The following is a 25062-nucleotide window of genomic DNA, read 5'->3' as shown; positions in this document are numbered from 1 at the left end:
CCTTTTCCTTCTCTGTGCTCCCCAGCAAATCATGAAAGATCGATGGATGAATGTGGGTCACGAAGATGATGAACTAAAGCCTTACGTGGAGCCACTCCCTGACTACAAGGACCCCCGGCGGACAGGTGAGGCAGTGCTGGGCTGTGAGGTTAAGCTCTCCTAGGAGTGGAGGCCAGTCTTAACTATGTGTCCCCTCTGCAGAGCTGATGGTGTCCATGGGCTATACACGGGAAGAGATCCAGGACTCACTGGTGGGCCAGAGATACAACGAGGTGATGGCCACCTATCTGCTCCTGGGCTACAAGAGCTCCGAGGTGTGTGCTTCCTGTTCCATTCTCTAACCTGGCCAGCCTCACTGCCCGTAGCACCCCATGCTTCTGACACCTGTTTAGAATAGAAGCTCATCTCTGAGTAGGTGTGCTCTCTGCTCAACAATTTGAAGCTTCAGCTTTGGTGTCTAAGGTCTACTGGCCCATTCACTGATCTCCACGAGTGAATTAACAGAAAGCTGGTGGGGTCTGGGACTGGATCAGGGTTTCAACATAGGCAAGTTGATCTGGGTTAGTCTGCATTGATTAGATGTGTCTAGGTCATTGGCTAGCACTTCTGCGTTGATCTAGATATCTTTGTGTCTCTTTCTGTATCTGGAAGTGTACATTTCTGGGTGGGTGTGTGTGTGTGGGTCTCTGTGTCTGTCTTATAGGAAGCTTGAGTCTGTTGCTGCTGCTGCTTTTTTTTTTTGAGATGGAGTTTCGCTCTTGTTGCCCAGGCTGGAGTGCAATGGCGGGATCTTGGCTCACTGCAACCTCTGCCTCCCGGGTTCAAGCGATTCTCCTGCCTCAGCCTCCTAAGTAGCTGGGATTACAGGCATGCGCCACCATGCCTGGCTATTGAGTCTGTTGCTTCTGTCTAGTGCTTACATCTGGGTGTGTGTATCTGTATGCATGTGTGTCCATCTTCCTGTCTGTGGATCTGGAGACTTTGTCATTGTTCTTCTGCCCATTTGGGTTTTGTTCATCATCTGTGTGTCCCCATATGAACCCCCAGCCTCCCGCCCTGCTTCTTAAGAGGCACCTGGTAACACTTGGTACAGGCCCATATTGACCTGTGTTGAGGGGAGTGGTCTCTGAGTCTGGACATGTGTTCTTGTGGATGTCTGTGTCTCTGGGTGTGTGGCCATATGTACTCCTTTCTGAGGGTGGGGAGTCTTTTGGGGCATATTTGGCTGTTGGTCAGTGTCTGTGTCAGAGTGTGTGTCTCCAGGATGAAGGGGGATGTATTGGTCTTGCAAGTGGATGTCTGGTATGATCCTGGGGTGTGTGAGTGTTGCGAGAGGGTGGTATGTGTAAATGTGTCCATCCTTAGGGATCTCCATGTGACTTCTACCCTCTCTTGAAGCCCTTTTTTGTTTCTTTCAGCTGGAAGGTGACACCATCACCTTGAAGCCCCGGCCTTCTGCTGATTTGACCAATAGCAGCGCCCCATCCCCATCCCACAAGGTACAGCGCAGCGTGTCAGCCAACCCCAAGCAGCGGCGCTTCAGCGACCAGGGTAAATGCTTTTGGGAATTGTAGGTGGGGACTCACCCCTCTCTGGAGAAGTCCCAGGTTCTGTGGGGTCTTGGGTAACACAGCTAAGTTTCAGTCCTGGTTCAGCCACTTACTAGTAACATGGCTGTGGGCAAGTTACTTCCCTTCCCTCGCCTCTGTGGAATGGCGGCTTGCTGGGTTGTTGGCCGGACCTATAGGAGATGACCACGCATGGGACTGGTGCTCAGCGGGCCCCTTGGCCTTACCCATTCCCACCCTCCCTCTGGCCCAGCAGCTGGTCCTGCCATTCCCACCTCTAATTCTTACTCTAAGAAGACTCAGAGTAACAACGCAGAAAATAAGCGGCCCGAGGAGGATCGGGAGTCGGGGCGGAAAGCCAGCAGCACAGCCAAGGTGCCTGCCAGCCCTCTGCCTGGCCTGGACAGGAAGAAGACCACCCCTACCCCCTCCACGGTGAGCCACACCCCCCACCCCTCTCCTTCCTTCCTGCAGTGGGGCCTGCCCTCTCCAGGCAGCTCATCTCTTAATTCAGACTTTGTTCCATTTGGCTGCTGCTTCTGCTTACAGTAGGAAGCCTCGCTCCCAGGAGTGAAAGCAGAATCCCTTCCTTAACCTACCACTGTCTGCTTCAGGTGGAAGGGAGAGGAAGGGAAGAACATGGCTATAGACCACTTTGGTTTTCTGATAGAATGCTTGCCCTTTATTCCCCACAGAACAGCGTCCTCTCCACCAGCACAAATCGAAGCAGGAATTCCCCACTTTTGGAGCGAGCCAGCCTCGGCCAGGCCTCCATCCAGAATGGCAAAGACAGGTGAGAGACCCGGGCCCTGCCTGCCCTGCTCCCTAGGAGCCATGTCTCACAGGGTGATGTCTGTCAGCAGCACCGTCTTCTATCCCTGCCGGCACATTGCTCCCTGCTCTCTGGAGTTCCATCCTGGCTGTGTCCAGTCCAGCTTTCCCCTCCCTTACTCCACGCCATCGCCTCCTCCCCATCTTCCTCTGACTGCTTCTTGCAGTTTGCCAAGTGTGGGGCTGGCCGTGGCCATCTCAGCTGCACACTCGCTTCTTGGCCACAGCCAGCGCACAGCAGCTGCCCTTCTCTAGACATGAGCACTTAAGGCCTTGTGTTGGGAGTCCCAGCCCAGGGCAGAACCAAGAGATGCCCATCTTAGGGGTGTACACATAGAGGGTAACTCCAGCCATCCCCAAGAGACCAGAGCTCCCCCGCCTTAACCGTCAGCATTTCTTGGTGTTGCATTCCTCGCTTTACCTCTTCTGAGTTTATGAAAGTTTCCCCTTAGCAGTACCCAACTCTTTATGCAGAAGAAACTCTCCTGTTCTGAGAATTCTTAGGAGGCCGGTGCAGCCTGGTGGCAGCGACCCCTTATCTGCTCTCGTTCATTTCTGGTTTCCTCTTCCCAGGCTCTGGCCTACCTTGCTGCTTCCCGACCTCACCTCCACTTGCCAGCCCCGCATTCCTGAGTTCTGACTTGCTTCCCGCTGCTGCCCAGGCCTGACCTCTCCCCTGCTGGAGCTCCCCAGCGCTGGCCCTTCCCCACCCTTGCTTCCTAATCCAGGCCTCCCACCCTCACTCACCCCTAACACGGGCCTCTCCGCTGCTTTTGTCTCCTAGCCTAACCATGCCAGGGTCCCGGGCCTCCACGGCTTCCGCTTCTGCCGCAGTCTCTGCGGCCCGGCCCCGCCAGCACCAGAAATCCATGTCGGCCTCCGTGCACCCCAACAAGGCCTCTGGGCTGCCCCCCACGGAGAGTAACTGTGAGGTGCCGCGGCCCAGGCAAGTGTGCTGGGGCAGCTGGTGCACCCGCTGCCCTCAGCCCACCCTATCCCCTCACCCCAGCAAATTCTTCTTCCCACTTGGGGGTCCTGCTCTGTTCTTGTCATCTTAGCCACAAGAAATGGGTCTGTCCCCTGCGGCCAGGAAGTGGAGGGAACAAAAAAGAGCGTTAATGCCCCTCTTTTCCAGTTCTCCCTCTCAGAACAGGTATGCAGGAAGCTGTCCTAGGCTCCAAAGGGAAACCTTTTTGTTCTGAACCTTCCTGGGTTTCCTTAGGGACCCTGGGGATAGTCAGCATCACAGGGACTCAATCCTTGAGGGTTGGTCCCCATTGTCCCCTTGAGGGTCCAGTCTGCCTGGCTCCCAGGGAATCCGCTCTTTCCAGCCTGAACCACACTCCATACGTGGGTCCTTCCTTGCCTCCCTCCCTCCCAAACCATCTCCTTCCACTTCCACGAGACTTCCTTCTCGCCAGTGTCCTCAGAAGTCACACCCTTCCTTCTGTGTCCTCGTGATGGCTGCCTCTGCCCTAGCATCCCCCTCCCCGTCCCCACCACAGGGTGTCCAGGTGCCCAGTGATGATGGCTGTCCTGTACCCTAATGCGTCCCCCTCAACCCCACTTCTCTTCCCACAGCACAGCCCCCCAGCGTGTCCCTGTCGCCTCCCCCTCCGCCCACAACATCAGCAGCAGTGGTGGAGCCCCAGACCGAACTAATTTTCCCCGGGGTGTGTCTAGCCGAAGCACCTTCCACGCTGGGCAGCTCCGACAGGTGCGGGACCAGCAGAATTTGCCCTACGGTGTGACCCCAGCCTCTCCCTCTGGCCACAGCCAGGGCCGGCGGGGGGCCTCTGGGAGCATCTTCAGCAAGTTCACCTCCAAGTTTGTACGCAGGTAAGCACGGAGCTTTGGGTGCAGAGAGGCTCAGGCCAGGCCTTCCTACTTGATTGGGTGGGGGTTGGGGGTTGGGGTTTGGGACACTCTGCCTGTATTGGGTCTTGGGGTTAGAAGAGGCTTCAGGAAGCACAAGAAATTGGGTCTTTGTCAACTCCTTATGTGCCCATGCCCAGCCCCGCCCCTTTTAGGCCTCTCCCCAACTCCCCACAGGCACCCCTCATTCTCTGGCCCCAAGCAGATGGCCGATGCCGCCTCCTCTCTAGGAGAGTGTGAACTCAGATGCTAAAATAAAAGCCCCCCCTTCTCTCCTGGGTTCCCATGGAAACTTATATTTGGTGACGCAGCTGCAAAGTCATGAGGCATGAGCCAGGCTGGGGCCAGCAAGGAAAATTTTGTCCTGGTCTCTTGCCCCTTTGACCACCTCTCCCCCTAGTTGGTTCTGTCTGGCTGCAGGCGCAGCCATGCTCTTCCACCCAGGGGTTCTTAGGGTGAAACCTATAAATGAAATCGGTGGCGAGGGCCCACAGCGGCCTCCACCCCACCTAACTCCGATGTGCTGAGGCTTTCCTCTATTGGACCCAGGGTATGGGTCTCTTCACGGGGTTTCTCATACCTGAGCACCCAACCCCCACAGAGGGGCAGCTTGAAGTACATCCAGCCATCTGGCTGGCCTCCTGAGATGCTCCGCGTCCCCATCCCACCCATTCTTCTCCCCACCTTGGAGTAGCAACTCAAGAAGCAGCAGGGGCCTTGAGAGAGCAGGCTTGCTGCCCTTCCACTATGTTTCACTCCACTCTGCTGGAGGCAAAGCCACTGCCCAGCCCAAGCCTCAGAATGCAGGTGTGAGGCTGCAGAGAGGGAGGGCAGGTCTGGAGGCCTGGGGCTCTTGTCCTGGTCCAAGCCCCAGAATGCAGGTGTGAGGCTGCAGAGAGGGAGGGCAGGTCTGGAGGCCTGGGGCTCTTGTCCTGGTCCAAGCCCCAGAATGCAGGTGTGAGGCTGCAGAGAGGGAGGGCAGGTCTGGAGGCCTGGGGCTCTAGTCTCGCTGAGCGGCTCTTCCAAAAATGGGATGACCCTTGAACCTGTAAAGCCCACTCCCCACCTGCTTATCCACATACCGTCTTGTTGTTTTTTTTTTTTATTATTTCTTTTTTTATTTTGTCTTTTTTTTGTTTGTTTTTTTAGAAATCTGTCTTTCAGGTTTGCCAGAAGGTAGGCGTTGAGCCCGCTGTGTGTGTGTGTGTGTGTGTCTGTGTCCTGTGTCCTGCCTCCATCACTAACTCCCCTTTTCTGGCTCTTACTTTCCTCCATCTGCTTAACCAAGTCTGTGTGGCCCTCCTCTCTCTGCCATCTTAAAGGGATGAAGACTCCCTCTGAGTGGGCATCGGCACAAGGCCTGCCCTCCATGCCCCCAGTGTGAACAGGCAGGGCTGAGAGGCCACGTTGCCCTACTCTGGGCAAATAGGCTTTTAAAATGAGGGGCCTTCCTTGGGCCCACAGTTACGCCTGTCCTCAAGCAAGGGGAGACCGTCTCAGGGAAGCCTCCCTTTAAGATTGTCTCCTCTCACCCACCCCCCCCCCACTCCCTCTCACCCCAGGTTTTGGTCACAAGTGTTGGGATCCTTTTCTGGCTCTTTCCCTGTCATGTGCATGTGCTATGAGGAAGCTCCAGGGTTACAAGCGCATCTGGGATGGTTTCTCCTCTGTTGTCTTCTGGGCTTCCTGAACTTCAGAGCTGTGTGACCTCTTTCCCATGGCCTATGGGATGGCAGGACTTTGGAGACACTACAGGGACCCTGGGGCCCCAAGGTTTCAGCATGACTCCTCCAGACCTAAGGAGCTTTTGTCTCACAAATGGAGCACAGCACCCCCTCCTGGCAGCTCCTGCAGACCTAGGCCCACCCACCCGCACCCCTGCCCCAGCACCTCTGCCACCAGCAGCATCTGGATAAATCAAGCCTCTTCTCCTCTAGGCTGTTTTCTGGAGATATGGCCTGTCCCTTACAAAGTGCCAGGAGCAGGAACATTCTAGGGCAGGGGCTATTCTACCCCAAGCCCTAGCAAAACAGCTGGCAATCTCTGCACCCTTACTATGGGTCTCCCTTCACGGGCCCCATCCTGGCTCTTTCCCCACTGGCCTTATGCTCATCCTCTCTGCAGGCCTCAGGGGCCAAACACTAAGCTGAAGACCAGGGGTCAGGTTGAGAGTTCCGGTTCCCCGGTGCTGTCTGCTCAGGCCCTACACTGGGGCTGGACGCCTGGCAGGCACATTGGCGCCACTGCTGACAGAGGAACTGTCCAGACAGGGTCTTCAGGCTTTCCCCATCCCCTCCTCCTCCCACCCAGCTCTTGACTGCATGGCTGGCTGCTGCCTCAAGGAGCCCAGCAGGGGGCTGCCCCGCAGGGGGTCTGGAGAGAGCAGGGAGGTGCCTTCCTCGCACGGCCGGGCTCCCTGCTCGCAGTGCGTGTGTGTGCACCCCCGTGTTGGTTGTGTCTTCCTGTTTATTTCTATGTGCTGCTGCTGCTCTTTCTCCCTCCTCTCACATCCCCCCTCCTCTGCAATCCCCAATTTCCTAGCTCCAGACACCCATCTTTCAGCCAGGAGCTGGAGAAGCCGCTCAGTGGGGCCAGACCTCTTCCCCACCCACCCTCCCAAGGTGTCTGCCCTGCCCCGCCCGCCCCCGTCCTCCCTGTTTATGAGCAGATGGCCTGGCAGGCCGGCAGGTAGGGGAGTTGGGAAAGGTTGGAGGAGGCGGCCTTTTCCACTCAGCAGCTGGCATCCACCATGCAGACCCAGGCCGTGGCGCTTTGAGCCTCCTGATAGGCCTCTACGTAGCCCCGGCCCCTCCCACACAGAGATCCAAAGCATTGTAGCCCCTTTCCTCCAGAAGGACTGCAGTCCTGAGACCCTAGCCTGTGGCTCCAGAAACCCACTCACACCCACAACCCCCAGAACAGCGCATGAGCCCTGGCTGTGGGGGAGCAGCCTCGTGCGGGGCCGTGTGCTCAGTGTGCTCAGCGCGAGTGCGTGCACAGCCACGCCCCCTCCTCCCCCGGAGCAGAGGCTCCTTCTCCCTGGCACCCGGCACAGATCTGGGAGTGTGGGGAGGGACAGGCCCATGTGCTGGGCTCCCTGCTGGAAAGGAATGGTGGAGCTGCCAGTGTGAGGTGCTGCAGAGCCCTGCTGGCTTGCCAGGAGATGGGCAGACGGCCCTGGGCTCGGGTCCTGCCCACCCACTAGTGGCACCTCCCCAGACCCACTCTCATCTGGGTCTGTGGCGGTGGAAGGAGCGAGAGATCCCAGCACTAAACTCTCCCTCGCTCTGTTTTTTGAGGAACCTGAATGAACCTGAAAGCAAAGACCGAGTGGAGACGCTCAGGTGAGAGGGCTGGAGCCAGCACTGGCCCTGCCCAGGCCACCGGGCTTGCCACAAGCCTCCTGCTCCTCTCTTCCTTCTGCCACTTGGCTCTTCCTCCCGTGGTTCTGCCCTGTCCCTACCCTCTGGGGCCTCCCTTTCCTCAGAGAGTTTCCCCTTCCCAAACCCAGTTGCAGCAGTTATGGGCCCTTCTCAGGTCTGGTATATTCTGGATGTCTTGAGCTCTGGGTCGGGTGGTCGGGTCTACAGATTCCTACCCTGGACTACTCCTCCTCCCCCCTCCCCACCCTCCCCCTCCACCCGGTGCTTGAGGCTCCTTTCTGGAGAGACAGCCTGTGCTCGCGCTGTTGAGGGCACTGCTGTCTTCCCTGACCCCGCTCCCTGCTCAATGCTGGCTTCTCCTCCCCTTCGCTGTCCTGAGAGATGGGGATGGAAGACTGACTCCCTCCGCCCCCTCAGGCCGGGCCGCACCTCGCTGCTCCTGCTCCCTCCCGCTCTCCTCTCTGGTCTCAGGGGCTGTCTGCGAGGGCGGCTCTGTGGGGGTTGGGTGCCGCAGGCGCCCCCCCCCCCCCGTGACGCCTGCCTCTGCCCTCTCCACAGACCTCACGTGGTGGGCAGTGGAGGCAACGACAAAGAAAAGGAAGAATTTCGGGAGGCCAAGCCCCGCTCCCTGCGCTTCACATGGAGTATGAAGACCACGAGCTCCATGGAGCCCAACGAGATGATGCGGGAGATCCGCAAGGTGCTGGACGCGAACAGCTGCCAGAGCGAGCTGCACGAGAAGTACATGCTGCTGTGCATGCACGGCACGCCGGGCCACGAGGACTTCGTGCAGTGGGAGATGGAGGTGTGCAAACTGCCGCGGCTCTCGCTCAACGGGGTTCGATTTAAGCGGATATCGGGCACCTCCATGGCCTTCAAAAACATTGCCTCCAAAATAGCCAACGAGCTGAAGCTTTAACAGGCTGCCAGGATCGGGGGCGGCGGGGGCGGGCCAGCTGGACGTGCTGCCGGGCCGCCAAGCCGCCCCACCCCACCTGGGTGAGACTGCAGCGATGGATTGGTGTGTCTCCCCTGCTGGCACTTCTCCCCTCCCTGGCCCTTCTCAGTTTTCTTTTCCATGTTTGTGGGGGGTGGGAGATGGTTCTCCACACCCCCCACATTCACCCCTGCCCAGAGATTCCCCCTTCCCCTCTCCCCCACTGGAGGCAAAGGAAGGGGAGGGTGGATGGGGGGGCAGGGCTCCCCCTCGGTACTGCGGTTGCACAGAGTATTTCGCCTAAACCAAGAAATTTTTTATTACCAAAAAGAAAAAAGAAAAAAAAAAAAAATCCCAGCGGCCACCTTTCCTCCCTGCCCCATTGGGACAGTCGAGACTGGATCTGTGGGGTTTCCCGGGAGGGTGGCTCAGGGCTGGAACACTCTCAGGCAAGAGTGGTGGAGCTCCCGTCAGGCCCTCCGCCAGGCCCACTGTGGGCTTCTCCCCTCTCCTCCCTCCTTCCCCTCCAAGCAAACCACCAGAGGTGGCCTTCCCCTGACCTCAGGCCCCTGGGCTGGAGGCCTGGGCAGCGGGGCAGGGTGGGGCGGGGGGGTGCTGCGCAGCCCTGCAGTGGGTAGGGCTGGGGGCTGCTCCGGGCTGCTGAGGCTGGAGGGCCAGCTTGAGGCTCCGCCTCCCTGCACACTGTACCCTCTGCCCCTCCTTCCCAGAGCTGGGCATTTCCTTCCACAAGCTGCTGTGGGGACGTGTGTTCCCTCCTCGAAGTCTGTGCCATCTTCTCCCACCCCTCCCGGGTAGAAGGAGGGGCTGACCCCAGGGCTGGGAGAGGGGAGGGGACTGCAGGGCAGATTGGCTCCTCGGTCCCCAGGGGGCCGCTTGGGCTGTTGGTCTCCAGAGCCAGGCCGCTGGGCACTGTGTGATGGGGGAGCCTTTGTCTGAAAGCACAGCCCCCTCACCCTTCCTCTCCCCATTGGCTTCCCCTTCATTGGCATTAATCTGGGCACCAGCTCTCTCCATAGCAGTGACTTCCCTCACCACTCTCATCTCTCAGCCTTGCCTTTTCTTCCTGACACTGTCGCCCCTCCTCTCAGGAGACACTGCCCAGGGCCTCCAGGGCCACCTGGCAGAAGGCTGGGTTGGGCAGCAGGGCCGGGAGCATCTGCCCTCCACCGGGTGGGGGACAGATAGGCAAAGCGACTCCCAGCTTGCTACCCTCAGTGGCCGGTGTGGGCGTGGGCGTGGTTTTGGGCGCTTGGCTGGTGGTGGCCATGGCATCCCTTAATTTATTTCTCTGCTGTTTCTGTTCTTGAGAAATTGGGGGAGGGAGTCCTGTGCAGAGGCTGCCCCTACCCTCACCTGAGTTGTACATTTTTTTTGTGATGGGTTTTATTTTTTATTTTATTATTTTATTATTTTTTTTGATTTATGATGACTCCACCCCTCTTCATCACCCCCGCTCCCAGGCCAGGCTCAGCGATTAAGTCGAGCCCTTGCGTCCTAGGAAGGGGCCTCGCCAACCTCAGCCCTCCTGCCCCACACTCCTACTGCGGCTCAGACCAAGGGCTCCCCTCCCTCCCCTCCCCCCTCCTGCCCTATGGAACAGCCCGGGTGCTCTGAGGGGGCCGGGAGGGCATGGCTTGGCTCCCAAAGGGGGTAGGGGCCCGGGGCACCCAGGCAAGGTGGCCCCTCCCCATCTAGCCCCTTCCTCCCCAACCCTGCACTTAGTTTCTCCTCTGGATCAAACACGTAATAAAGAGAATGTTTGGAATCTGAGCTGCCTCCTCCTGTTTCTTCCAGCCAGGCAGGGACCCAGTCCCCTGTGGGCAAGATGTGGCCCAGCCTGCCTGCCTTGCAGGAGAGACTTGATTCCTGTCTGGGGCCAGTGCTGGGTGGGCCCAGCTCCCCACCCACCCTCGGCACAGACAGGAAGCAAAGTCCAGGGCCCTTGCACAAAAAGGGAAAGAAAACTCAGTAAGCTTAGGAGGTTTTATTTTTTTTTTTTTAATTTTTAAAAAATGTTGAAAAATAAATCCACGTCTGCATAAGTTCCCAACCCCCATTTCTCCAAGCTTCTGAAAGGTGGTCCTGGTGGGCATCCTCAGCTCCTTAGCACTTCCCAGCTGGCCCCTAAAGACAGAGCTTCCCTTCCAGCCTCTGCTGCTGTAAGGTCCCTCTGTCCACCTCCCCCCTGCAGCCTCCCTCCCCACCTCACCCCAGACTTATTGCTAAAAGAAGGGAAAGAGGAATGAGGACAGCCAGCACACCCAACTGTCCTGTCCCCACCCCCATGCTAAGGTCGCTACCTCCCACACAGAAAGGGCAGGGCCCAGACGCCAAGCCCCAACAGACTAGGAGGCAGCCATTCCAGTCCCGGCCAGGAAGCAAAAGTGCCCTCAGGCCAGCTCAAAGGCCCCTGAACCCTGGCCATGGCCCCTGGGAGACAGGCCCAGCTGCCAGGAACACATGCAGAACCCACAGGTCTGGGCCGGGCTGTCAGCAGCTCTGGGTCTTAGAAAGACCCGGCAAGGGCCCTAGTCCCTTCTGTCCTCAGTGACACTAGAGATGGCTGGGAATGTCCAGCAAACGGGTCCTGAAGCCTGTGGTTGGTGGAGGACCTCAGGGCTCAGAGTGAGGGCGCTGGGGGCTCCAGAGGGGCTCCAATCAGGGTGGGTGGGGGCTGAGGGCCAGGTCGGGCACTGTGGCGGGAGGCAGCCAGAGCAGGGCGGATGAGAGGTGGTGGGGGTTGGTTGGGGGCCAGCCGGGGCTGGAGGAAGCGGCCCTGCTGCAGTGGGGGTGGCTGTCGGAGCAGAGTGGGAGCCGTGGGTAAAGGTGGCCTCAGCAGTGGAGGCGGCTGAGACAGTGAGGTGGGAGGTGGAGGGGGGGGTGGCGCAGGGGGCACTGATCGGGGCACAGACGTGGAGACCGATGTAATCTGGACCTGAGGGGAGAAAAAAAGAGTAAGAAGCCAGGCTCTTCCCCGCCTCAGCCAAGTCTAAGGACTGAAGGCAGCACCTCGCCTCGCCTCTCCTCTCTGAGGGTTTTCTCTCATCCCCTTCTCACCTCATCATCTTCCTCTAAGGCTGGGGCTGGCAAGGGAGCCCCTCTCCTAGCCTCCTCCATGGGGACTGGGGCTCCAGGGGCCCCATCCTGCTCAGCCTCCCATTCCTGCAGCACCTCCTCCAGATTGAAGCGGCGCCGGTAGCTCACAAAGAAGGTCTTCACCTGGGTCAGAGTCTTGTTCCCAATCACCTCTGCAATAGCCCCAAAGTCTTTGCCATACCTACGGATGGCTGCAAGGGTCAAAAGGGCAGCAGTGTCAATACCCCTTAGAACTAGTTACTTCCCTGACCCTTTCCCTCTGCCCCACGCTCCTTGGAGGGCGGGGAGATAGATTCCTTAGTCCTCTCTTCTCACCAGTTTAACCCACCTTGGACAGCCAAAAGCTGCTCATCCGTCGTCCAGCGGGAGTTGAATTTGGTGTTGGCCTGGAAAGCAAGGAACACACATATTCTTTAGACTCAGAACTGTGCACAAGGCAGCCTTGCTCCCCAAGCAGTACTCTTTCTGCTCTACCACCAGAGAGAACCCCTCTTTTGCACCCTAACTTAAGGAGCCACCATACCTCCGGGGGTCGGAGTGGATCAATGCCGCCCTCCAGGGCTTGGCGCAGGCTGCTGTTTGTCTGCTTCATGCTCTGTACCTGGGAAGGCCAGGAAGTGGAGGAACGTCAGACGCCCCATCTCAGGCAGGCCACCACGCCCCTCAGGGCCCTACTTCTGCACGGACACCAGCACCACTGCCCTGGCCAAGGTCTCTGCCATCCACCATCTGGCTTGTTCCCCTTGCACAACTACTCAGTAGAGAGTTCTCCCCTTTCTGCAGACCAGGTTTTATTTATTTTATTTATTTATTTTTGAGACGGAGTCTCTTTCTGTTGCCCAGGCTAGAATGCAATGGCAGAATCTTGGCTTACTGCAACCTCTGCCTCCCAAGTTAAAGCGATTCTCCTGCCTCGGCCCCCTGAGTAGCTGGGACTACAGGCGCATGCCACCACGGCCCGCTAATTTTTTTTTTTTTTTTTTTTTTTGAGACGGAGTTTCGCTCTCGTTACCCAGGCTGGAGTGCAATGGCGCGATCTCGGCTCACCGCAGCCTCCGTCTCCTGGGTTCAGGCAATTCTCCTGCCCCAGCCTCCTGAGTAGCTGGGATTACAAGCACGTGCCACCGTGCCCAGCTGATTTTTTGTATTTTTAGAAGAGACGGGGTTTCATCATGTTGACCAGGATGGTCTCGATCTCTTGACCTTGTGATCCACCCGCCTCAGCCTCCCAAAGTGCTGGGATTACAGGCGTGAGCCACCGCGCCCGGCCCAATTTTTGTATTTTTAGTAGAGATGGGGTTTCACCATGTTGGCCAGGCTGGTCTTGAACTCTGGACCTCGGGTTATCCGGCCACCTTGGCCTCCCAAAGTGCCTGATTACAGGTGTGAGCCACGTACCTGGCCTGCAGACCAGTTTTTAAAAGAGGGCCCAAAAAGAATGCCACATTACCCAGAGTCTCAGAGGATGGGGCTCAGCCCCTGAATCATCTCCCTTACACCTTGGCTGTCCCCAGAGTTCAGTTCCCAGGTGCCGAATGCCCCCTCTGCATAGCCCCTTAGTTTCCCAGGCCCCCACCTGGCGTTTGAGGGAGATGAGTTGAGAGTCAAGACCTCGGAGTGTGAGGTTGGCAAGGTCCGGGCTTCCTGACACTGCTGTGAGGCCCTCAGGACTCAGGTACATGCCCTTGGGTGGGCGACGCCGGGTTCGCAAAGGGTGGTGGCGGTACTGAGACACCTGGACCTCCTTCTTCCCAGGGCCTGGGCGTGCATTCAGGGGCCGAGAGGGCAGAGGCTGCCAGTGAAAGGAGAAGCAGGCAGGTGGTCCAGAGCCCAAGAGAGACGAGGGCAGGCAGGGCCTGAAGGTTCTGGGAGCTCACCTCTCTCTTGGGGTCTCCAGCATCAGTCTCTCCCTCACTCACACCTCCTCGACCCTCTTCGAGCTCATCACTGCTGACACAGGGGCCAGGGAGGGAATAAGGCAGGTGCCAGGAGCTGTGCCTGCCCCCCTGCCCCGTGCTTGCTCCTGCCCCCACCTGTCTTCTCGGTCCTTTCGGCCCCCCAGCCGCCGGGCCTGTCTGTCCATCACGCTAGTTCGGCTGCGAGTCTTCTTCCAAGAGTAGTAATACTTCACCAGGCTGGGAATCAACTTGTCGGGCAGCTAGAGGAGGAATCGCCAGAAGCTGGGGCCCACCCAAGACTCTAGGCCCCAGGTAAGCTCTTCAGAAAGGAGGGGCTGAGGCGAGCCAGGGAGTGGGAGCAGAAGGGCTTTACCATCTGCTGGATCCGCTGGAAGCACTTTCCATGGAAGCCAAAGGCCTGTTCAAACAGCACCTTGTCCTCTACTGTCCACTCGTCAGGGAATGGAGTGAAGTTGGCCAGGTCAGCCAGCGACTTCTCCACATCGTGCTTATGCCACAGGAGCATGCCCAGTGCCTGGCCCGGGACAAGGGGCAGTTCAGGCTTAGCTGCCCACAGCACATTTCGCCCCACTCCGAAGTCCCTGAGGGCCAAGGCTCACCTGCTCTATGTTGTAGCCATGCTTCTCCTTGGCCATCGCAATGTACTTGTCAACTGCAGGGGCAGGAGGGGCAGGCTCTTGGAGAAGGGGGTTATAGCTCCTAATCCAGGCCTGTCCAGAAAAGGACCACCCCCCATCCACCAGGTCCCTCAACACCAGCCCCAGGGCAAGGGTTGGACCCACACACACACCTCAGCCTCCGGCCCCTTCTGAGAAGAGTGGCCTGGAGCTGGGATGAACCTAAGCCCACACCTCCCAGGGCTGTGCCCACTCACGCTTGGCATCTGACACACAGTGGTTGGGTGACCACACCAGCATCCCCTTCAGCTCCTTGTTGCTGTAGCGTGCAGGGCTCTCTGAAAGGCCAAGGAGCAGGAGGGAAGACACTCAGATCAGCCTGGTGGCACAAGCCTGGACCCATGCCAGAGGGTGGCAGAGGAGTGGGGCCTGGGCGGTGAGGCCCAGAAGGGAAGGAGGGGCAGAGACCCAGACAGGAAGGCAGGACAGGAAAACTAACCATGCCACAGGGCCACCCACCCCTGCCAGCCTGTCATTCCAGGGGGAGCCAGCCAAGGGTGCCCCAGGTGGGGCTTCAGGCCAAGCCCCAGGCCTCCACCCCCACCCCACTTCACAGCCTGTCCTGCCACTCACCAGGCTTGCACTCCGGAATTACAGCCTGGTAATTGGTTCCAACGCGGATCATGCTGTCTGTGGAGCCAGGGGGAGGCAGTCAGGACTCCAGGGAGGGCGGGCGGGAGGGAGGATGTGGCGGGGGAGCTGGCTGGCCTGGAGTTCTCCTTCCTGACCACCCAAGGCCCCACCTTCCAGCAGGCTCACTTTTCCCTGATTGTCCCCCTCATTTACCTGCAGCCACAGAAGGGACTGGAAGAGGAAAAGACCCTCTCCAGCCATGGTCATTGGGGCTGGAGGGTGGACAAGAGGACACTTTTAGAGCCCAGGCCAAGCAGAGTGCTTTGTTCCGGCTGGGGGAGGGGAGAGGGGTTGGAGGGCAGCCCCTGGACCTGGACCACAGCCCCGCAAGGACCCCAAGGCTCCTCCCCACCGCAGGAGCCTCTGCTCCTGCCAGACCTCAGTCCCCTGCAAGGTGGCAAGGTATGAGGGACCCACTCTGTGCAAGGGAGGGATGCCTCGGTCCCTGAGGGGCTGAGGGCAGGGCAGGGGCGAGCAGGACGCCTCCACAGCACCTAGGGGCCCAGGTTCCAGATTGGCTGTGCCAGCAGCCTGGGCTAGGGGGAGAAGCAAGGCAGAGGCTCCAGTCCAGGAGAGGCAGGAGCCATTGGGGTATCAGGCTCGTGGTCTGCAGCTCCTCCCCCTCCCGCCCCACTCCGCTCCCTCCAGGCCGGCGCGCCTTTAACCCTAGGCCACTGGGCTCACCGTGCGAGTGCTCCTCCTCGCTGCTGTCATCCTCCGAGTGGGGCTGTCCGCCGTTGGGCACCGTCTTGGCCCGGCTGCGGGACAGGATCCCGGAGCCCGCGCTCGGCTTCTCCATCACCGAGGGCATTACCCCGCCCAGCTGCCCCGGGGGGCGCGGGAGCCTTGGGAGGGCGACAGTGGTTGCGGCACTCGCCCCGAGTGCCGTGCCCGGCCCGGCCTGGAGAGGTCGCCACTGAGGTTAGGAGAAGCAGGAGGTCAGCGTGGCTAGGGTCCAGCGGGGTGGGAGCCCACCGGGCAGCCCCCAGCGCTCTCTGTGACCCCAGGAGCCAGGGCGTCAGAAAAGTTTGTGCAGAAGTGGGGGACGCAAGGGATGAGCGCAAGGTCCGGTGCGGCTGAGGCGCGACTGCTCTGTGCGCCCCTCAGGATTGGGGTTCGCCTGAAGAAGTCGGGACCCCCTGTCCTCGGGGCGCCCTGGAATCCCACCGCCCACCTGCCCACGCCGTTCAGCGACCGGGCGCTGTAGCGCAATCTGCGCCCCCCGCGGGCTCTGCGCCTCTCGGCTGCGCCCAGGATGCCCCAGTCCTCGGGCGGGGACCCGTGTCCCAAGCAGACCCCTGTCCGCGACGGCAGCCGGCCGGGGCCCCGGGGGCGGCGGCGGCGGCGGCGGCGGGACGGCGCGCACAGCGCGCGGCACTGGGCAGAGTTGCCGGGAGGCGGGCGGAGCGCAGCCGCGGGCGCCGCCTCGCACCCTCCCCGGCGCGCTCGCTCTCCCCGCCGCGCTCGGGCTGCCGCTCGCTCGCCCGCTCTCCGCCGCCGCTCACTCCTCGCGCACACAATGAAGCTGCTGGCAGGGAAGTAGTGCCGGCTGCGGCCTCAGCACCCCTCCCCCAGCCGATGCCTCCGCCAGCTGAACATCTGGCCCTGGGGTGGGAGGGAGGGCCCGGGGGGCGGGGCCTAGGGACCGGGGCCAGACCTCCAGGGGGTGGGATCAGGACCCCGGAGGGCCGCGCGTCCCGCTGCGGGGGCTCCCCTCGCGTCCCTGGGCTCCCAGACTTGCCCCTGGGGGAGACCCCACTGCCCCCCAGGAGTAGCCAGGGGTCAGCCCCACCCACGCGCACACCGGCACCACACACCAGTGGGCTCGGGTTACTGCCGCCTGCCCCGGGGGCCCTGGGGCCGCCTGCCCGCCCGCCCGGGTGGAGCCCAGCTTTTCCTTCCATTTCTCTTCCTGCCAAGGAACTCCCCGCCCCCCCTTCCGCAGGGGGGACCCCCCTTCATGAGCCCTTGGGGGCCAGAACGGATAGGAGGCTGGACAGGCAAGAAATGAATTCCTCCAAGAGCTACCCAGCCAGAGCTTGGCTTCTGGTGTGGATCCGTGGGTCCCCAAGGGTCGCCCCAATTCCCTTTAACTGCTGCACTGTGCACCCCAAAACAGTGGTAGCAAGGACTGAGGGATGGGGAGTAGGAGGTGTAGGGGAAAGTCTGGGCTGCACGGGAGGGAGGAGCTGGGTCTCCTCCCCACTGGGTTCACTGTCACCCCAGCTGGAAGCAGCATCCCCCTCCCCCCGGACAAGCACGGGCAGAGTGACAGACAGGGAAGCGGGTAGAGCGGCACAGACGGAGATGGGGGAGGGGGTGGGCAGAGACTTTCAAAGCCAGACCCAGCCACCCTGCCAGGCACACAAAGAGCCAGCGCACACACCGGCGGCGGCTCCGAGCCTGCGAGCTGCGCCCGTGCCCGTCCCCGCCGCCCTGGGCACGTGCTGCCGTGCACACAAGCCGAAGCCCCCGCCCGCCGCCCCTCCCACCCGGAGCCCCAGGCTCCTGGACACACCTCCACCAGGGCACACCCCGCTGTGCCCAGACTGAGCCGAGCCCGCACCCGCGCCCTCCTTTCCCTTCCCTTCCTCGGCCACTCTGTAATCAGATTCCTAAATTTAGAAGCAGCTCAGGGCCCAGCCAGGATCCCTGCCCCCACCCGCTGCCTGCGGCAGAGCGGCCGGGGTCCTGCGGTCGGGCCACGACCCGGCTGGGGCCAGTTGTTCCTGGGGGCTACCGCGGACAGCCAGGGAAAGCCAAGCTCGACCCCACCCGGCTGCTGCGCTGTCGAGCCACATGGGGCCACCCAGCCAGCGGCCACGTTGCCCGCCACACCTCGGGCCAGGGCTATGGGGCCTTTTTCCTCCTCTTAAATCATGGATTGGGCACCAAGCCCCAGGGTGGGGAGGTCTGGACAAAGGAGGAGAATGAATGGACCTAGGGCCTGTCTGAGCTGAGGAGGTCTGCTCCAAGACGAAAAGAGTCTTCCCAGGCCCACCCCTCCTGAGTGGCAGGGCACCATCCCTGTCCCCAGCACCTCCACCCTTTAGGGAGGCTCTCATCTCGGGCCTCTCCTGCCTGGCAGGAGACCATTGCTGCACACCCGCCTCTCCTACCTTTCTGTCTTCCATCTTGCCCCCGCCCCCTATTAGGTAGGGCCTCAGTTGAATCCCCCACCCCCCCTTGCCTCCTTTCCAGACTCAAACCTGGGGACCCGGGCCCGGCCTCCTGCCCCCACCTCCGGGCTCACCATCCTGCTTATTTCTTGCCTCCTTCCTTCAGGGCTGCCCCAGGTACCCCTAGTCTCTCTAGCAGGGATTGCCAGCCACTGGCTTCCCTCCGGGCCCAGCACCCCTCTTCCCCGCCCCCTAAGAACCTCGTGCTCTTCATTTCTTGCTAGAGCTAGGCACTCTGGGCCAAAGGAAGACTCTGCTGTAGAGGTGGGGACAGGGAGGGGAGGTTTATTCCTTGGGGCGGCGTTTGGGGAGTCCGTAGGCCCTGATGCAATGAGGCTTCTGCCTAGGAGGTGGGCCAAGACACAGGAAGCGTGTCCTCGGAGTTTTGGGGCGACTGTGGGGGCCACGGTGTCCAGAGGGAACGCGAATTCCTAGTGAACAGCCCCCTCATCGAGGGGCAAGGGTGCAGGGTTAGGAGGGGGAGGGGCAAGGCCCCACCCCTCCCACCTGCTACAGCGGCCCCCTCCCCAGCTGGCCCCCTCTTTTGTGCGAAGCCACACAAAGGACAAGGGGCCCCGGCCGGCCTGGCCATCTGCTCCCAGCAGCCTGAAGGCTCTTAAAGAGACAGCACCCCCTCCCTGCCGCCCCGGGGCTGCAGGGCGGGGCTGCGCCACCGGATCCGGGCTCCGAGGTATCCCAGATCCCACCCACCTTTCCCTGGCTCCACTTGTCCCCAGGTCAGAAATCGTCCTCTCCTAGGCCTGGGGCACAGAGGTGCCACGTGGCCAGGAGCCTGGGGGTGTGGGAGGGGAGGGAAGGAGAGGCAGCCCGGGGACCAGCCCCTCCTCTCCTGCAGCCTGAGGCAGCGGAAGGGGCCCGGGAAGCTGGGCGGCACGGGCGAGCACCCCAGGCCCTCACTTCCCGAGCCACCTCCGAGCTTGGTGGGAACCAGAGGCCTCCCGGGAATGCCCTCCCCACTATTTTCGCTAATGAGCTTGGGCTCACCCTTCCACTGAGAGCGACAGCACCTTCTTCTCGAGGGCTACAGGCCAGGACGCAGGAAGCAGGTCGCAGGAAGCAGGACGCAGCCCGCCTGGCAGCAAGCATGATCAGGGCACATTGATTTCCTACGTTGTTCCAGATGAGGAAACCAAAGCCTTGCACAGCCCCTCCACAGGCCTCTGCCAGAAGCTGCATCCCTTGCCTGGCCCAGAAAAGGCTCCTCACCCCTCCCCTGGTCCCTAGGGAAGCCCACCCTGGCCAGGCCGAGTCCCACTCTGTGCCCTCACCACACACCACACAGCTCAGAGACACACATCTACAAGATGCCTTTGGTGGTTTCCTTCCCTGTCTCCGGCTGGGCTGCAACCCCATGAGGGCAGGGGCTCTTTCTCCTGCGTTCTCAGGGCCTGGCACTCAGTGTTTGCTGAATGAATAAGTGACAGGAATCTTTTGCATTCCCTGGGCTCCTCTGCGCTCTGTCTGCTGGGTTTCTCACCTCCTCCCTCCTCAAGGTGAGGCCCCAGGGACAAAGGTTGAGCAGGGATGCTGGGAGGGAAAAGGAGGGTGACCTTGGGCCAGCCGCCTGGCCTCCCCTCACCGCTTCCTCCTCCCACAGGCGGGGGCAGCTCCAGCCAATCCCGAGCCCGCCAGCCCTGCCAGACAGACTGGGACTGTCCCTCGCTCCGGCCCTAAAGCCTGGCCGCTGTGGTGTAGTGCCTGGGACCCTGGCCAGGCCCTCAGCGGCCACAGCCAAGGGGCTAAACTTGGCGAGGGAGGGAGGCGGTGGGAGGGCCCTGGGGTCGGGGAGGGAGTGTGATGGGATCCGAGCCAAAACCTGGCTGAGCAATTAGGGGGCCGGGGGGAGGTGCTCCCATCAACTGGGGGCCTGGGGGGAGGTGACCCTGGGCAAATGGAGGAGGTGGGCTAGAGTGGAAAGACCACACAGCTCCCTCTGGGGCCCCCACCCTCTCAGTCCTGCCCAGACAGGAATTCGGTTCCTCCCTCCCCTGCCACCCACTGAGGCCCTGGACAGGCTGTGTGGCCCAGAGTGCTGCCCTCCCCTTCTCTGGCCCCAGTTGGTGACCCCCCTGGCCGAGCCAGTGCTCCTTCCCCCACCAGCCTCACCCCTCCCAGGGTTGTGAAGAAGCTGAGAGAAGTGACAGAGGTGGCAACCTGGCACTTGGCACCACGCGGCACGGTGGCTGCACAAGGAGGGGGCAGGAGGGGTCAAGAAGGCACATGTGGGAGTGGCACAGGGTTGGGGGTAGGACGCAGCAGACCAGGCTCAGGGTCAGCAAGGAGACTCCAGGCGTCTGACACCCATGAGGAGGAAATCGGACTCCCTGAGCAAATCCCACTTCCCTGGGGAAAGTTAAGCAAGACCAGGGGTTGAGATGAGAGGTGGCAGGAGCTCCCCAATTCTGTGAAGGGGAGCCTGCTTAATTTCTCTGGAAACTGGGATGGGGGGGGCCTCCCCTTGCCCTCACCTGGACAATAGCTGCGCCCTCTGGCGGTGACAGCATGGACCAAGGGGGTCCCACCTCCATCTGGGCACAAATGTCCTCTCAGAGAGGCAGAGCCTGGCACCCTGGGCAGCCCATGCTCCTGGGGAAGGGCCTGGATCATGGTCCCCCTGGGACATTGGAATCATTGAGCCTTAAATCTGCCCCCCAGCAAGCCCTGCCCCAGAACCACCCATCACCTTCCAGGGCAGTCAGGTGGAGCAGAGGGCCCAAGAGAAGTGGCAGGAGCTTAGACATACAGTGAGTCCTGGTTTTGCTTCTTGCTTGCTATGTGGCTTTAGGTGAGTTACTTGTCTTCTCTGAGCCTCAGTCCTCCATCTCTAAAGGGGAATGATGATCCTGACCTCATTGACTGTTAGGAGGATCCAAGGACCTCTCACATGGAATGCAGTCACAATATCAGTGCTGGTTTCCATCTGAAGCCATGCTCCCCTCCTGAGCACTCCCTCTGCCCACAGCTCACTGCTCCATGAGGCAGCCCATGCCCAGTGGGCCAGCTCCCGTCCAGCCCCACCTTGAGCTCCTGGGTCTAACTTCTGGAGCAAGAAGCTCCTCCATGACAATGGACACTTCACATCTCGACTATGGTTTGAATGTTTCCCACAAAGTTCACGTGTTGGAAACTTCATCCCTAATACAACAGTGTTGAGAGGTGGGACTTTTGGGCTTGAGGCACTGCCCTCAGGAATGGATTAATGCCATTATCTCAGGAGTATATTCGTTATTGAGGGAGTGGGTTCTTGATAAAGGATGAGTTTGGCCTCCTAATCTCCACCCCGAACATAAACTCCTTCTGCCAGGTGAGAATACAGCAAGAAGGCCCTCACCAGATAACCGCACCATGCTCTTGGACTTCCCAGCCTCCCGAACTGTGAGCCAAATAAACTTTGTTTATAGACTACCTAGTCTTGACTATTCTATTATAGCAACAGAATATACTTAGAAAATGGACTGATACTCCCTTTAGACATGTCAGCACTTCCAGATACCTGCCTTCAATCTGACATCTCTAATCCATTATACACTATACACGTATACACATATAACTTAATACAAATTCTTTTTTTTTTTTTTTGAGATTGAGTCATGCTCTATTGCCCAGGGTAGAATGCAGTGGCGTGATCTCAGCTCATTGCAACCTCTGCCTCTCGGGTTCAAGTGATTCTTTTGCCTCAGCCTCCCAAGTAGCTGCGATTACAGATATGCGCCACCATGCCTGGCTAATTTTTATGTTTTTTGTAGAGATGGAGTTTTGCCACTTTGGTCAGGCGGGTCTAGAACTCCTGACCTCAAGTGATCCACCTGCCTCGGCTCCCAAAGTGCTGGGATTACAGGTGTGAGACACCGCACCTGGCCACTGAATACAAATTCTTTTTATTTTTTTAAGGCAGAATCTCGCTCACTCAGGCTGGAGTGCAGTGGTGCAATCTTGGCTCACCGCAACCTCCGCCTCCCCAGTTCAAGCGATTCTCCTGCCTCAGTCTCCCGAGTAGCTGGGATTACAGGTGCCCGATGCCATGCCCAGCTAATTTTTGTATTTTTAGTAGAGATGGGGTTTCACCATTTCAGTCAGGCTGGTCTCAAACTCCTGACCTTGTTATTTGCCTGCCTCAGCCTCCCAAAGTGCTGGGATTACAGGCATGAGCCACCGCATCTGGCTACAAATTTTTTTTTTTTTTTTTTGAGACAGAATCTTGCTCTATCGCCAGGCTGGAGTGCAGTGGCTCACTGCAACTTCCGTTTTCCGATTTCAAGCAATTTTCCTGCCTCAGGCTCCTGAGTAACTGCGAATATAGGCACCCACCACCATGCCTGGCTAATTTTTTGTATTTTTAGTAGAGACAGGGTTTCACCATGTTGGCCAGAATGGTCTCGATCTCTTGACCTCGTGATCTGCCCCCCTCGGCCTCCCACAGTGCTGGGATTACAGGCATCAGCCACCGCGCCCAGCCTGCAAATTCTTTTTTTTTTTTTTTTTTTTTTTTTTTTTTTTTTTTGAGACGGAGTTTCGCTCTTGTTACCCAGGCTGGAGTGCAATGGCGTGATCTCGGCTCACCGCAACCTCCTTCTCCTGGGTTCAGGCAATTCTCCTGCCTCAGCCTCCTGAGTAGCTGGGATTACAGGCACGCGCCACCATGCCCAGCTAATTTTTTGTATTTTTAGTAGAGACGGGGTTTCACCATGTTGACCAGGATGGTCTCGATCTCTTGACCTCCTGATCCACCCGCCTCCGCCTCCCAAAGTGCTGGGATTACAGGCTTGAGCCACCGCGCCCGGCCCTGCAAATTCTTAAATACAGCTTTGATTATGTTCCATTCCCACTGAATAGCCTTCCATGGCTCCCTGTTGCCTTCCAGGCAAAGGTCTCACAGTCCAGTACTCTAGGGCTTTTTATCCCATGTATGATCCAGCCAAACAGATCTGCTCACCATTCTCTGAGCCAAACCTGGTGCCCCGGATGCTCCACCCACCCTGCAAACCCTGGCCTGGCCCACACATCTGCATGCCCCATGCCCAGCCCTTCCCTCAGGGCTGCTGGGTCCTGCGGGTGAGCTCTGCTCTGCCAGGGCACCTCCAGGGATCCCAACTCAGCAGTGAGTACCCTTCCTGCTCTCCCCAACCCCCGCCATCTCCCCTGAGCCCCCCCCCACCACTCCACCCACCATATGGCTCTTAGCATATGACCTTGCCTCCCACTTCCAGAGAGAACGGAGGCCATCTGGGAGGAACCCCCTCCCTGTAACATAGATGGACCTTCCCCCTCAAGGCCAACCTCACCCCCAGGCTTTGCATCGCCCCCAGCGCTGGCCCCATCACACACAGACCCCAGTCCCAGTCCTGAGCACCCTGACTTCTATTTTCCTCTCCTTACTCAAGTTCGTCTTTCCCCTCATCACATGAAGCTGCTTCAGTCCGTTCATCAGAACACACCCCCCTGCACCTCAGTACCCCACTCCCACCCTTCCTCCATCCCTTATTCACCTTAGGTACCCTTTCATCTAACAGTATCACCGCCTCAAACAGAAAAAAGCGCTTCTTAAAAGGGATGTTCACACCCCTCCATCCTTGTCCTCACCTCCCACTCACTCCCCAGCTCCACCACTCCACAGAAACCGTTCCTCCAAGGTCACCAGTGACTTTGCTAACTCTAAACCCAAAGGACCTTTGTGGGTATGAGCTCACTCCATCTCTGGGCAAGATTGGACAGACAGGGCCACCTCTAGCTCCAGGAAGTGAGCTCCTCTCTGGCTCCCCTCCTGGCTGGACCTCAAACCCTTCATGTGGGTCCTTTGGGCTAGATTCACTCCCTCAATTTTGATATTTGACTCAGATATCAAAGCCTGGGTTGTGGGTAACCCCCTTCATCCCCAGCCCAGACCTCTGACCCCAGGCTCTGAACCCCTATATCCCCCCACTTGCCTTCCTGACTCAGCAACACTTGCTGTCTCCCAGGACTGTCCAAAACTATCATAGAATCTTCACCAGTCTTTACCACCATATTCCCAGCCTGCCTCTTCCCTATGCCTCTTCCATTTATTTATTTATTTATTTATTTATTTATTTATTTTTGAGACAGAGTTTCACTCCTGTTGCCCAGGCTGGAGTGCAACGGTGTGATCTGGGCTCATGACAACCTCTGCCTCCCAGGTTCAAGCAATTCTCTTGCTTCAGCCTCCCAAGTAGCTGGGACTACAGGCATACATCACCACGCCCAGCTAATTTTGTATTTTTAGTAGAGATGGGGGTTTCTCCGTGTTGTTCAGTCTGGTCTCGAACTCCTGTCCTCTGGTGATCCACCTACCTCAGCCTCCCAAAGTCCTGGGATTACGGGCATGAGCCAACGCACTCGGCCTATTTTATTTTATTTTTTGAGATGGAGTTTCACTCTTGTTGCCCAGATTGGAGTCCAGTGGCACAATCTTGGCTCACCACAACCTCTGCCTCCCAGGTTCAAGCAATTGTGCCTCAGTCTCCTGAGTAGCTGGGATTATAGGTGTGCCCACCATGTCTGGCTAATTTTTTTGTATTTTTAATAGAGACAGGGTTTCACCATGCTGGCCAGCTGGTCTCATACTCCTGACCTCTAGTGATCTCCTCACCTCAGCCTCCCAAAGTGCTGGGATTAGGGGCCCTTATCCCGCTCCCCATCGGGACCCAAAGTCAAAACCTGGGAGTGGTCCTCCGCTCTTCCTTCTCCTTTACTTCCTGATCCATCAGTCTCCAGCTCTTGTCAAGTCCCCTCTCCCACTGTGCCTCCTGGACCTCATCCTATTCCTGAAAGAGTCTGCCCACTGGCCTCTCTGCCTCCTCTCTTGCCTTCCTCTAATCTGTTCTTTATTTGACAGCCAGGGTGATCTTTCTTTTTTCTTTTTTATTTATTTATTTATTTATTTATTTTTATTTATTTTTTTTTTTTT

General features: G+C 59.0%; 2 protein-coding genes across 19 annotated transcripts in view; one reads left to right on the top strand and one right to left on the bottom strand.

Annotated features, from left to right (window-relative positions):
* MARK2 (microtubule affinity regulating kinase 2) overlaps positions 1-10385 on the top strand; it is a 73099-nt gene extending 62714 nt beyond the window's left edge. Inside the window, exons 10-19 of one of the 14 annotated variants that reach the window (XM_017516912.2) lie at positions 26-125; positions 202-314; positions 1419-1551; positions 1825-2003; positions 2264-2361; positions 3184-3345; positions 3981-4238; positions 5424-5450; positions 7574-7618; positions 8216-10385. In XM_017516912.2, coding sequence (XP_017372401.1) covers positions 26-125; positions 202-314; positions 1419-1551; positions 1825-2003; positions 2264-2361; positions 3184-3345; positions 3981-4238; positions 5424-5450; positions 7574-7618; positions 8216-8576 — 1476 coding nt within the window. In that variant the 3' untranslated portion in view covers positions 8577-10385. Of the gene's footprint in view, positions 1-25; positions 126-201; positions 315-1418; positions 1552-1821; positions 2004-2263; positions 2362-3183; positions 3346-3980; positions 4239-5423; positions 5451-7573; positions 7619-8215 lie in introns of all 14 variants that reach the window. The other 13 variants (XM_017516911.2, XM_017516915.2, XM_037734372.1 and 10 more) reach the window with 13 other exon arrangements.
* Positions 10386-10584: 199 nt separating this feature from the next.
* On the bottom strand, positions 10585-18234 carry RCOR2 (REST corepressor 2). Of its 5 annotated transcripts, XM_037734377.1 has the most exons (13): positions 18194-18234; positions 15625-15856; positions 14881-14937; positions 14505-14585; positions 14230-14282; positions 13983-14144; positions 13745-13869; positions 13589-13658; positions 13288-13503; positions 12235-12312; positions 12040-12097; positions 11673-11902; positions 10585-11550 (listed from the first exon to the last, which is right to left on the bottom strand). In XM_037734377.1, exons 1-13 carry the CDS (start codon positions 18194-18196, stop codon positions 11236-11238), a joined length of 1680 nt encoding a protein of 559 aa, XP_037590305.1. In that variant the 5' UTR covers positions 18197-18234; the 3' UTR covers positions 10585-11235. The 5 variants fall into 5 exon arrangements, with proteins under 5 accessions (XP_037590305.1, XP_037590306.1, XP_017372412.1 ...); XM_037734378.1 differs by lacking the exon at positions 11673-11902; XM_017516923.2 differs by lacking the exon at positions 18194-18234 and having other exon boundaries at positions 15625-16484.
* Between the last annotated feature and the right edge of the window lie 6828 nt (positions 18235-25062).

This window comes from Cebus imitator, unplaced genomic scaffold (genome assembly GCF_001604975.1).
Source record: "Cebus imitator isolate Cc_AM_T3 unplaced genomic scaffold, Cebus_imitator-1.0 Scaffold609, whole genome shotgun sequence".
In the NCBI taxonomy this organism is placed as follows: domain Eukaryota; kingdom Metazoa; phylum Chordata; class Mammalia; order Primates; family Cebidae; genus Cebus; species Cebus imitator.
The sequence above is the reverse complement of the archived record's forward strand: the minus strand, read 5'-3'. Positions and strand labels throughout refer to the sequence as shown.

Excerpts from the sequence above, each read along its gene's own strand:
- RCOR2 (XM_037734377.1), bottom strand. Across the intron at positions 12,098-12,234 it reads ATCCACTCCGACCCCCGGAG|GCCAACACCAAATTCAACTC; the intron begins GTATGGTGGCTC and ends CTTGCTTTCCAG. Across the intron at positions 11,903-12,039 it reads GCAGCTTTTGGCTGTCCAAG|CCATCCGTAGGTATGGCAAA; the intron begins GTGGGTTAAACT and ends TGACCCTTGCAG.